This window comes from Centropristis striata, chromosome 17 (genome assembly GCF_030273125.1).
Source record: "Centropristis striata isolate RG_2023a ecotype Rhode Island chromosome 17, C.striata_1.0, whole genome shotgun sequence".
NCBI lineage: Eukaryota > Metazoa > Chordata > Actinopteri > Perciformes > Serranidae > Centropristis > Centropristis striata.
Window position 1 is genome coordinate 33,837,882 of NC_081533.1, and position 13,316 is coordinate 33,851,197.

The window sequence follows — 13,316 nt, forward strand, 5'->3', positions numbered from 1 at the left end:
TCTTTCACCTCCTTTCTCTCCATACATCCCCTCTCTCCTCTTTCACCTCCTTTCTCTCCATCCATCCCCTCTCTCCTCTTTCACCTCCTTTCTTTCCATCCATCCCCTCTCTCCTCTTTCACCTCCTCTCTCTCCATCCATCCTCTCTCTCCTCTTTCACCTCCTTTATCTCCATCCATCCCCTCTCTCCTCTTTCACCTCCTTTCTCTCATCCATCCCCTCGCTCCTCTTTCACCTCCTCCTTTTCCATCCCCTCTCTCCTCTTTCACCTCCTTTCTCTCCATCCATCCCCTCTCTCCTCTCTCTCTCTCTCGCTCTCCATCCATCCCCTCTCTCCTCTCTCTCTCCTCTCTCTCTCCATCATCCCCTCTCTCCTCTTACACCTCCTTTCTCTTCATCCATCCCCCCTCTCTTCTTTCACCTCCTTTCTCTCCATCCATCCCCTCTCTCCTCTCTCTCTCCTCTCTCTCTCCATCCATCCCCTCTCTCCTCTTACACCTCCTTTCTCTTCATCCATCCCCCTCTCTTCTTTCACCTCCTCTCTTTTCATCCATCCCCTCTCTCCATCCATCCCCCCTCCTCTTTCACCTCCTCTCTCTCCATCCATCCCCCCTCCTCTTTCACCTCCTCTCTCTCCATCCATCCCCCCTCCTCTTTCACCTCCTTTTCTTCATCCATCCCCTCTCTCCTCTTTCACCTCCTTTCTCTCCATCCATCCCCTCATTCCTCTTTCACCTCCTTTCTCTCCATCCATCCCCCCTCTCCATTCAACCCCTCTCTCCTTCTCCTCTCTCTCCATCCATCCCCCTCTCCTCTTTCACCTCCTCCTCTCCTCCCTCCCTCTCTCTCTCTCTGTTCCAGGTCAATGAGAGCCAGCAGCAGCAGCAGATCCTTCGCTCGTTTTCTACCTCAATATTTTCCTTCTTCTTCTTCTTCTTCTTCTTCTTCTTCTTCTTCTTCTTCTTCTTCTTCTCTCTATCATGCTCTCCTCACTTCCATATGTTCAAAAACACACTCGTCTTATTTTAGCCACACTGCCGTCCTCCTCCTCCTCTTCTTCCTCCTCTTCCTTCTCTCCTGCCCTCCTCTCCTCTGAGTTTTGACTCCCTCTCTCTCTCTCTTTTTACACACACACACACACACACACACACACACACACACACACACCGGAAAATGAAGCGTGGGTCGAGTGTGTTGCAGCCTCCCTCTGATGCAGCCAAACGCCACACACACCCTGCCAACACACACACGACCAGCAGCAGCAGCAGCAGCAGCGTTAGCGTTAGCGTTGAGGAGGCTCGCCGCACGCTGAGCGCGCCGCCGCACACGCAGGACGCACACGCCGCGGGTTCGAGTCCCTTCCCAGCAGCCACCTCGCTCTTCAGCCCTGATGTCAGCACCAAGATGGCGTCAGACCTCCTCATCAGGCTGTCAGGTAACACACACACACACACACACACACACACGCGCACACACACACACGCGCACACACACACTGTATACACACACACAGTATACACAAACATGCACACAAATACATTTACTTTGAGTACACACACACACACACACACAGTACACACACACACACACACACACACACAGTACACACTGTATACACACACACACACACACACACAGTATACACACACACACACACACGCACATACACACACACACAGAGTATACACAAACATGTACACAAATACATTTACTTTGAGTACACACGGTATACACACACACACACACACACACAGTACGTACACACACACACACACACACACACAGTACATACACACACACACACACACACTGTATACACACACAAACACACACAGTACATACACACACACACACACACTGTATACACAAACATGCACACAAATACATTTACTTTGAGTACACACAGAGTACACACACACACACGGAGTACACACACACACACACACAGAGTATACACAAACATGTACACAAATACATTTACTTTGAGTACACACAGAGTACACACACACACACAGAGTACACACACACACACACACACACACACACGCACATACACACACACAGAGTATACACGAACATGCACACAAATACATTTACTTTGAGTACACACGGTATACACACACACACACACACAAACACACACAGTACATACACACACACACACACACACACACTGTATACACAAACATGCACACAAATACATTTACTTTGAGTACACACAGAGTACACACACACACACACACACGGAGTACACACACACACACACACGCACACACACACAGAGTATACACAAACATGTACACAAATACATTTACTTTGAGTACACACAGTACACACACACACACGGAGTACACACACACACACACACACACACGCACATACACACACACAGAGTATACACGAACATGCACACAAATACATTTACTTTGAGTACACACGGTATACACACACACACACACACACACACACACAGTACATACACACACACACACACACACACACACACACAGCACTAGTTGATTAATTGATCAGAAAAATGACAAAAAAACATCAAATCAGTGACAATTTTGACAATAAAGTTATATTTTATATCACAAATCAGGCAACAACTGTCCGGCTCTTATGTGACAATTTGGTTATTTTCTGACTAAATATTTAATTGATAATCAAACAACTAATCAACACACAATTTTACACTTTTATTACTTTATTTACATTTTTTAGCTTATACTTTTTGTTACATTTTTATGCATACATTTAACTTGTACCAGAGTATTTTCCAGTGTAGTATTAGTATTTTATTGAAGTCTGAACCTTCTCCACCTCTAACATGTGAACATGTTGAGTCATCCAGCTGTAACATGAACTCTAAAACATGAGCTCTAATCTATTTACCGTTTCCTCTCATCCTCCTCCTCCTCCTCCTCCTCTTCCTCTTCTTCTTCTCCTCTCTCTCCTCAGAGGCCACCCAGAAGGCCCAGATGCATCCTGGGAGGCAGGCGGAGGCGGAGCCTCAGCGGCGTGAGGCGCTGCCGGAGGGGCGCGGCGGGCAGCAGGACGAGCCGGGCCTCGCTCTCTCGCCGGACGGACCGGGGGCGAGTCCCGAACCGCCGTCACTCTCACACACACCTGACGGGAACAACAACGCCACGGACACACTCGCCTCAGACCTGCTGAGGAAACTGGCAGGTACACAGTGTGTGTGTGTGTGTGTGTGTGTGTGTGTGTGTGTGCGTGCGTCAAGGTTATAATAGTTTTGGATTTTTCATTAGTTTTAGTTTTAATTTTGTTGTGAATCTTTTGTGTCTGTTTTAGATATTTTGTGTCTTTTTTTTGTCATTTTTATGTCTTCTGTGGGGTTTTTTTGGTTATTAGGGCCTCGGGGCAATCTCCCCAGCACTGGTCCCATACAGCAATATCTGTAGGGACCAGTGTCCCTACAGATATTGCATATATACAATAATATACAATAATAATATACAATATGTAATATATTATAATAATAATAATATATTACATATATTATAACAGATACTACTGTTATACTGTGGATTTCTTCTTCTTCCTCTTCCGGACGCAATTTCGTCCCGCTACAAATTATATATCAAAACGTGCGGTTTGATCGGGATCGGTGTGCTATTACTTTTCTCTACGGAATACGAATTTTTCGCAACGTAAGTCGCGAAAAACTGCCCAAAATTTTGCATTGAAGTGAATGGGACGGCCGAAAGAAAATGAGCAAATAAGAACATTAATTGAAGATTTTCAGACGTCTACTTCTCCGGCATAATTTCACCTAGAGACTCCATTTAAACTTTAAACAGTAGACACAAGTCTTGTGTATCGGTGTATTAATCCACGTTTCGATAGGTCATATAGTTTTTTATCAATCCCTGTTCAATGACCATGATCATTTTTGGAGAAATTCTGAGATTATAATGGATGTGTATTGCACGGAATGTTCGTGTCACAGTGTGTGATGTCATCGCTCAGAGTGTAGAGGGAGAGGTAAAACTGTCAAAAAATAAATTTGAAAACTGCGCTCCAGGCCGCAAATTCCACTCTACAGAAATAATTTATACATAGAAACGTAGGAAAATTAGTCTTCTCCCTCACAATCCTCTGGTAAAGCTGTCAGAGTTATAGTTTGGGCGTAGGACGCACAGATGATCCACCAACACCACCAACAGCCTCATTGGCTCCCATATTAAAAACACAGGAAGATTTCGGAAAAGGGGAGATGGAACAGTTTTTTAGATTGCTCTAACAAAGCTATTTTTTCATTTTTCTTAAAAAAAAAAACATATGTAGACGTTCAGGAAGAACTCAGGACGCTCAAAGTGAAGTCGGATCAATGATAGGTATTATGGTTTTGCCAAAAATGCTTTCTGTTCGAGGCCAGAAATTTCACTCTGCCCACCTCTGGCTGCTGTCACTGAGCCAGAAGATTCCACAGCTGTTAATTCCGTTGATTGCTCTGCTCTGATTGGTCGACCCCAACGCTTTGATGCTTTGATGCTTTGATGCTTTGATGCTTTGATGTGATTACAGTTACAGATGCACGCACACTCACACACACACACTGGTCATTTAATGTAATAACAGTTAAAGATACACGCACGCACGCACGCACGCACACACATGCACACACACACACACACACACACACACACACACACACACACACACAAACACACACACATATGCGCACACATTTTGAGGTTAAAGGGCATAGGTTGCTGTATAAATAAATATTTGAAAAGGAATGCTTGTTGTAGGTGTGCTCCTTGTATATTATATAGTATCATAACATTACTAGTATTAATTGTTTGAAATCTCTGAAGAATCTCATCATAGTGTACACACACCGGCAGTAGCCCCCGTGGCCCTTTCAGAATTTCCCCAGAGGAAATTTTCTAGTTAACTCTTACAGTTCCAGGTGTTTTGTATTTTGGTTCTAGTGTAAACATCCCAGTCTCAGTAAACATATTCACCATGTGTTGCATGTTCAAATAGAAACACTGAATTATGAATGAAAAAAGTTGACAAAAACCAAAACTAAGGACATTTTCACTATAATTTTAGTTAGTTTTAGTTAGTTTTGTAACCACAAAATACAGTTTCAGTTAGTTATCGTTTTTTAAAAACTCTAGTTTTTATTTTTATTTCAGTTAACGAAAATGTTTTTTCAATTCTAGTTTTCGTTATTTCGTTAGTTTTCATTTACTATAATAACCTTGGTGTGTGTGTGTGTGTGTGTGTGTGTGTTTGATGGGCAGTTAATTGTTTTAATTATTTACTTATATGTTGATTATTTATCGTAGAAATTAATTAATCATGTAGTTCTATAAACTGTCCAAAAAAAACAAAGAATACTATTAATAATAAATAAATAATATGTTATAATATATCAAGTATTTTTGTGATCATACGGAAATAACAATTATTTAACCTATTATTTAAAAAAAATTGTACATTTTTTTTGTATTTAAATTTTTTTGAAAGACAGTAAAATATTTAATATATATAGATAAAATATATGTCATATTTATATATTTGAATTATCATTTTTAGTGTTTTTTATTTATTATTTTTGTAAAATTCAAATACATATTTTTAAAGAATCGATTTAAGTTTTATATTTTAGTAACTCAACCTGCTATATTATTTAAAATAGGATATTGTTCATATTTTTTTTAAGTATTTTTTTTATTTATTCTATTTTATTTTTACACTCTAATTATGTGTATGAATAAAAAATGAATAATATTTATATTTACTAATTATGTAATTATGTTAGTATTTTATTTTTTTAGAGAATTTACATTCAGTATTTAATTTTTTGTGAAACATTTTTTATTTATGTTTATATATACACACACACATTTATAATGTGCATGTAAATTAGTATTCATTTATTATTATAAAATCATAATTAAAGAATATTAATATATAAAATAATTATATTAATATTTTTTAACAAAGCAATGCAAATAAATATTTTTGGTATAATTTGAAACTCACACACAAAAAATAATAAATGCAGCAAATTCTCTCGATTTAGAATCAAAGCATGTTTGTTGTAATTAATTTTATATTTATTTCTATTATTTTACTAATCATTAAAGCATAACTTCCACCCATTAATCATCTAATTTAGTGCGTTATTGTGAGTTTTCCACAGTGGAAGTATTGATTACTTGAATGCATTGAACAAACACTGACTGATTTTCCACCAATCACAGAGCGACAGGAAGTGAGCGGCCACGTAGTCAGAGTCAAAGAAGAAGAAGAGCCGATGGAGGTCGACACGCTGGTTTCCTCTGACCTCGTTCAGGACCGACCAATCACAGAGGAGATGACCCCGCCGAGCCTCTTCAGCATCAAAACAGAAGAACCGGCGGCGGAGCAGCTGCACGCCGGAGCCAAGATGGCCGACCAGCGTCTCCATGGCCTTAAAGTAGAAGAGACCTTCTACACCGGAGGCTGCCGGCCGCCGGGCGCCAAGATGGCCGACGCTGCGAACAAGTTCCAGTTCAGGGTGAAGATGGAGGACCATGGAGCCAAGATGGCGGGCCAGCTTCTGTCTGGAGCCAAGATGGAGGACCAGCTTCTCTTTAAAGCAAAAATTGCAGAGCGGCCTTTCTCCGCCGCCAAGATGAGCAACAAGTTCCTGTCAGCTGGAGCCAAGATGGAGGACCAGTTTCCTTCAGGAACCAAGATGGAGAACCAGCTTCTCTTCGGAGCCAAAATGGAGAACCGCCTCCTGCCCGGGGCCAAGGCGGCGGAGCACGGCGTTTTCTCAGGAGTGAAGGCGGAGGAGCAGCTCTTCTTTGGAGCCAAGATGGAGGACCAGTTCACCTCCGGAGCCAAGATGGCCGACCAGTGCCTCAGAGCCGTGCTGTGGCAGGACATGTCCGTCAACCTGGCGTCCACGCTGCTGCACCAGCTCTCAGGTACTAACGCTCCTTCTCTCAATTAGGGGTGTGCCATATCGTATCGTTCACGATAATATCGTTTTTTGTTTTTTTTTACGGTTAAAAAAAATGCATATCATGATATTGGCAACGTTCCTACTTCTTGATGTAGTGGTTAAAGTTGTTTTAATCACAAAAAGCTACTTACTCTCTGTCACTAAACACATGCAGCTTTCAAAATAAGAGCACGGTGTGTTATCAGAATCCACCACAGAACTTACAGGAAGACTGTCAAAATAAAATGCCTTAAATAAAACATACAAGAACCTTTATTCTCCTTTACAAAATTCATTAAAATATGCCCCCGAAACCCCTAAATGGTTATTTTTATTATTTGCTCATACTCAAGAGTCAAAAGTACATTTTTATGTATTTGGCAACTGTTGAGATTTGCACTTCACACTACATTTTAGATTTTTATTTAATTATACAGACAAAAAAAATCATATTTTCTATTTCTTTTTAAGTATTTCGTAATATTGTTAAGAATATGGTTTTCGCAAAAATAGACTGAAATATCGTGATATTCTTTTAGGGCCATATCGCCCAGCCCTAGTTGGAAAGTTCAAACTCTGCTGATAATGCCTGTTTCTACAGTTTCTTTCTATGATAAACATAAACATGTTTTTGCTGATTTTTTTAAAGAAATCGTACTTGTAGATATAGTTATTAACACACTAACTGACTAAATGTGTTGTGGTCCTGCAGAGAGAGTCAGTAAATCCACCAGTCGGCAGGTGGAGAGGTCGACCCCGCCCGTCAGGAGCAGGTAACACCTGTCATCAGTGATGTCATGAGGACACTTTGACCTCTGACCTGCTCTGTTTACACACTATAATGTGTGTGTGTGTGTGTGTGTGTTTCTCTTTCCTACAGTCCTGTTTTAAACATGAATGTGGACCCTCTCCGCTCCTCCCCTCTGCTGAGCTCCCAGGAACCTCCACACGGTAACACACACACACACACACACACACACACACACACACACACACACACACACACACACACACAGTGCTGCAGTAGATGCTGTAGATCAGGGGTGTCAAACTCTGGCCCCGCGAGGAAATACCAAATTATTATCTTATTATTATACTATAAAAGCTGACCCGCCGGTATTATACGGCGCATTTACCGCTAATACTACAAATCCCACAATGCCCTGCTGTTGTTTTGGCGTGTCAATCAGGACAGGACCCAGAAACGCACTCAAACAAAATGACCAAAAAAGAAACAAATTGACCAAAAAAAGACACAAAATGACTAAGAAAGACACAAAATGACCAAAAAAAGACACAAAATGACCGAAAAAAGACATAAATGACCAAAAAAGAAACAAAATAACAAAAAAAGACACAAATTGACCAAAAAAGGAAACAAAATGACCAAAAAAAGGAAACAAAATGACCAAAAAAAGACACAAATTGACAAAAAAAGACACAAAATGACTAAAAAAAGAAACAAAGTGATCAAAAAAATGACACAAAATGACCGAAAAAAGACACAAAATGACAAAAAAGACACAAAATGACTAAAAAAAGAAACAAAGTGATCAAAAAAAGACACAAAATAACCAAAAACGACACAAAATTACCAAAAAAGACACAAAATAACAAAAAAAGACACAAAACAACGAAAAAAAGACACAAATTGACCAAAAAAGTCACAAAATGACTAAAAAAAGAAACAAAGTGATCAAAAAAAGAAACAAAGTGATCAAAAAAAGACACAAAATGATCAAAAAAGACACAAATTGACCAAAAAAAGACACAAAATGACTAAAAAAAGAAACAAAGTGATCAAAAAAATGACACAAAATGACCGAAAAAAGACACAAATTGACCAAAAAAGACATAAATGACCAAAAAAAGGAAACAAAATGACCCAGAAACGCTCCTCGGTGACAGTCGTCATAGCAACCTCAAGCTAGAGCTGTCTCCCAGCTACCCCTTCCCAAAAATGGAGAAAAGAAAGGCAGAATTTATTAACCTGTTGAAAAAGTTTATTTTGATATTTAAATCAGAAGGATGCAAATAGAAAAGAGGCATAGGATTTTTATTTAATTTTTATTTAATAAATTAATGACATTGATGTGTTTTTTATTTGAAATTTGATTTTGCATGTCTGCACTATTTAGTTATATATTGTATGTTTATAAGCGTTGCTGGTTCCATATTTAATGTTAAAGCAAAACATGTATTTTTTGTGTCTTTTTTTTGGTCATTTTATGTCTTTTTTTTAGTCATTTTGTGTCTTTTTTTGCTGTAATTTTGTGTCATTTTTGGTCATTTTTTGTCTTTTTTTTTTAGTCATTTTGTGTCTTTTTTTTAGTCATTTTGTGTCTTTTTTTGCCGTAATTTTGTGTAATTTTTGGTCATTTTTTGTCTTTTTTTTTTAGTCATTTTGTGTCTTTTTTTGCCGTAATTTTGTGTCATTTTTGGTCATTTTTTGTCTTTTTTTTTTTAGTAATTTTGTGTCTTTTTTTCCGTAATTTTGTGTCATTTTTGGTCATTTTTTGTCTTTTTTTTTTAGTCATTTTGTGTTTGTTTTTTTGTCATTTTGTGTCTTTTTTTGCCGTAATTTTGTGTCATTTTTGGTCATTTTTTGTCTTTTTTTTGTGATTTGGTGTCTTTTTTTTGGTCATTTTGTGTCTTTTTTGGTCATTTTGTGTCTTTTTCTATTAAATGGTAAATATTAAAAGGTTTATTTGTTCAATGTTGGCCCGCGATTTTATTCAAGTTTTACATTTTGGCCCATTGTGTATTTGAGTTTGACACCCCTGGTTTAGATGTTCTCTCTCGTCTCCGAGTGTTTGCTAGAGCCTCGCTGAGAGGAAGCAGCTGTGAGGGGGCGGGGCCTCTCGGGACGCTCTGACTCAGTTGATCTCTGACGCGTTTTACTCGCCGACCTCGGCGTGATGAGCGATAACGAAGAATGACGCCGTCAGTCAGAGCGGAAGATAGAAACACATTCACACTGAATCACTGATGAATGGATGATGTAACAGGGAACAGAAGGATGATGTCATGCAGCGTTTAAAAACGGTTTCACTGTTTGTTTGTTTTGGTGATCCATCACTTTCTCCTCTCCGTGTCCTTGTGTTTCACTGCAACATGTAAAATCCATAAATCTATAAGTCCTGCAGCTCAAACAGTCTTTGTGCAGAAAAACACAGGTAGAAGGACAGAAATCATGAATAGGATTAATACGATTTTTTATATTGGTCTTTCCTTGAATTTTAAATATATTTTGACTGAAAACCAAATTTTATTATTTATTTATTTATTTATTTATTATTTATTTGTTATTTATTTATTTTAAAATAAAAGCAAACACGATTATTCTGATTTTCATAATTGCTGGAAACCAAAAATTGTCATTTATAAAATAAAATGTTATTAATCGCGCAGCCCCTCTTTTATTTTATAATTCCTCATTTATGTTTTCCAGGGGATTTATTTAATTATTTATTTATTTATTGTCTTTTTTTAAATTTTTTATAATTTGTGCAGAAAAACACAGTTAGAATGACAGAAATCATGAATAGGATTAATACGATTTTTTTTATTGGTCTTTCCTTGGACTTTAAATATATTTCGACTGAAAACCAAATTTTAAAAAGCAAACACGATTATTCTGATTTTCATAATTGCTGGAAACCAAAAATTGTCATTTTTAAAATAAAATGTTATTAATTGCGCAGCCCCTCTTTTATTTTATAATTCCACATTTATGTTTTTCAGGGGATTCTTTATTTATTTATTTATTTATTTATTTATTTATTTATTTATTTATTTATTTATTGTCTTTGTTTTTGTTTTTTATTTGAATTTAAATAAATATTTTTTTTAATTGATTTTAAATGGCTTATTATATTTTATTGGTCCATTCGTAATTATTATTTGATTTAATTAAATATTTTATTTTGTATTAATTTGCTTCTTTTTAATGGTTTGAATTGACATCATATTTTTATTTTATTTTTTTTGACAAGAACTTGTTCCTCCTGATTTAATTTAATTTAAATGGATTTTTTATGTTTATTTACATTTATTACTATTTTCTATGATTTAAATTTCATCTTATATTTTATTGGTCCAATTCTGGGCCTAATAATTATTTTTATTAAATTACATTTTTATTTTTATTTTTTCGTACATTTTAATGGTTTTATTTCACATGTTTTTTGTGACCAGAACTTGTGGTCTTTATTCAGAATGAGAAATTATTTAATTTATTTTTAATTTATGTATTACTTTTTTCAATGGTTTTTATTCACATCTTTTTGTCTATTGGATTTTATTTTCAAGGGTTTTTTTTTGAAAATTATATTTATTGGGTTTTTAGAATTAAACAAAACAAAACAGACAAGACAAATTACCACTAAAACAAAGAACAAAACAAGGTAAAACAATAGATACAAAAATAATAATAATAATAATGATAATAGTAAAAAGAATAAAAAAATAAAAAATACAACCCTGTATTTCCTATGTAGCTGCTGTGTTGAATATTACATTTTCTTTATACACTTTATTGTCATTTTCAAGTGTTCAACATCTTGATCGGTGACTTTCAAGATATTCAATAAATTGTCCCCAAAGCTTAAAAAAGCTCTGTATTTTTCCCTTGGTGGCATAGGTTAACTTCTCCATTTTTATTTTCTAGTTAATTGTGTTTTTATTTAATAAATGTACACTACTGGTCAAAAGTTTTAGAACACACCAACTTTTCCAGAATTTAATATAAAATGATGCAGTTTAATGTCTCAGTGTACTCTGAAATTAATGCACATTTGCAACATTTATAATTCTTTATTGAGCATGATAGTGTTTTGAAAGTAAAAAAAAGATTCAAAATCACATTTTATGTTGGACTAAAGGACTAAAAAAAGACACAAAATGACCAAAAAAAGACACAAAATGACAAAAAAAGACACCAAAAGACACAAATGACTAAAAAAAGACACATAATGACCAAAAAAAGACACAAAATGACTAAAAAAAGACACAAAATGACCAAAAAAAGACACAAAATGACAAAAAAAGACACCAAAAGACACAAATGACTAAAAAAAAGACACATAATGACCAAAAAAAGACACAAAATGACTAAAAAAAGACACAAAATGACCAAAAAAAAAGACACAAAATGACTAAAAAAAGACACAAAATGACCAAAAAAAGACACAAAATGACAAAAAAAGACACCAAAAGAGACAAAATGACTAAAAAAAGACACATAATGACCAAAAAAAGACACAAAATGACTAAAAAAAGACACAAAATGACCAAAAAAAGACACAAAATGACAAAAAAGACACAAAATGACAAAAAAAGACACAAAATGACAAAAAAAAGACACAAAATGACTTAAAAAAGACACAAAATGACCCAAAAAAGACACAAAATGACCAAAAAAAGACACAAAATGACAAAAAAAAGACACAAAATGACTAAAAAAAGACAAAATGCCTAAAAAAAGACACAAAATGACTAAAAAAAGACACAAAATGACCAAAAAAAGACACAAAATGACCAAAAAAAGACACAAAATGACCAAAAAAAGACACAAAATGACTTACAAAGACATGAAAAGAATTCAAAAATGGGCTGTTCTAAAACTTTTGACCGGTAGTGTATTTACACTGCAAAAAAACCCTGATTTTATTTCCTATTTGAACTGAATGCTATTGAGGTAAACAGTATAAATGGTATAAATCCCGGATGATGATGATGATGATGATGATGATGATGATGATGATGATGATGATGATGCTGCAGAAAGCGTTTCAGACTGATTATTATCATCGTTCTGATCTGATTCAGTTTGATGTTAAACAGCACAGAGACGTTGTAAACAAACACTTTATTCTGATTCAGTCTGCCTGCAGTGTTTAAACCAGCCTTATGGTTATTATTATGACTTTTTAATGATTGTCTCCTCTCTCTTGTTTCTTTATGTGTTGTTATGGATCCATGCTGCCACCTCTGCCCTCTGGGTGTTATAACCAGCCGTAGAGAGTTCGTCCACGGGGACCAATCACAGAGCAGCTAAACACAGATTTACAATCAACACTCTGTTTGTTTGTTTTTGTTGTTCTCACAGAAACCAAAACCAGCCTCAGCAGAGACCAAACCACCACAGGTTGCTCTTACTTCTACAGGTAAACACACACACACACACACACACACACACACACACACACACACTCACACACACACACACACACACACACACACACACACACACACTACAGCAGCAGGAACCAGGTGACACACACACACACACACACACACACACCAGTCAGATTACTCCTTGCGCATCATTAGAGACATTTTT

At 36.5% G+C, this 13,316-nt stretch overlaps 1 protein-coding gene across 1 annotated transcript in view; it reads left to right on the forward strand.

Annotated features, from left to right (window-relative positions):
* Positions 1 to 1,173: 1,173 nt before the first annotated feature.
* Positions 1,174 to 13,316, forward strand: part of LOC131989296 (zinc finger protein 827-like) — a 19,059-nt gene continuing 6,916 nt past the window's right edge. Inside the window, exons 1-6 of the mRNA XM_059354487.1 lie at positions 1,174 to 1,435; positions 2,962 to 3,189; positions 6,246 to 6,956; positions 7,686 to 7,746; positions 7,854 to 7,924; positions 13,083 to 13,140. Coding sequence (XP_059210470.1) covers positions 1,174 to 1,435; positions 2,962 to 3,189; positions 6,246 to 6,956; positions 7,686 to 7,746; positions 7,854 to 7,924; positions 13,083 to 13,140 — 1,391 coding nt within the window. The remainder of the gene's footprint in view (positions 1,436 to 2,961; positions 3,190 to 6,245; positions 6,957 to 7,685; positions 7,747 to 7,853; positions 7,925 to 13,082; positions 13,141 to 13,316) is intronic.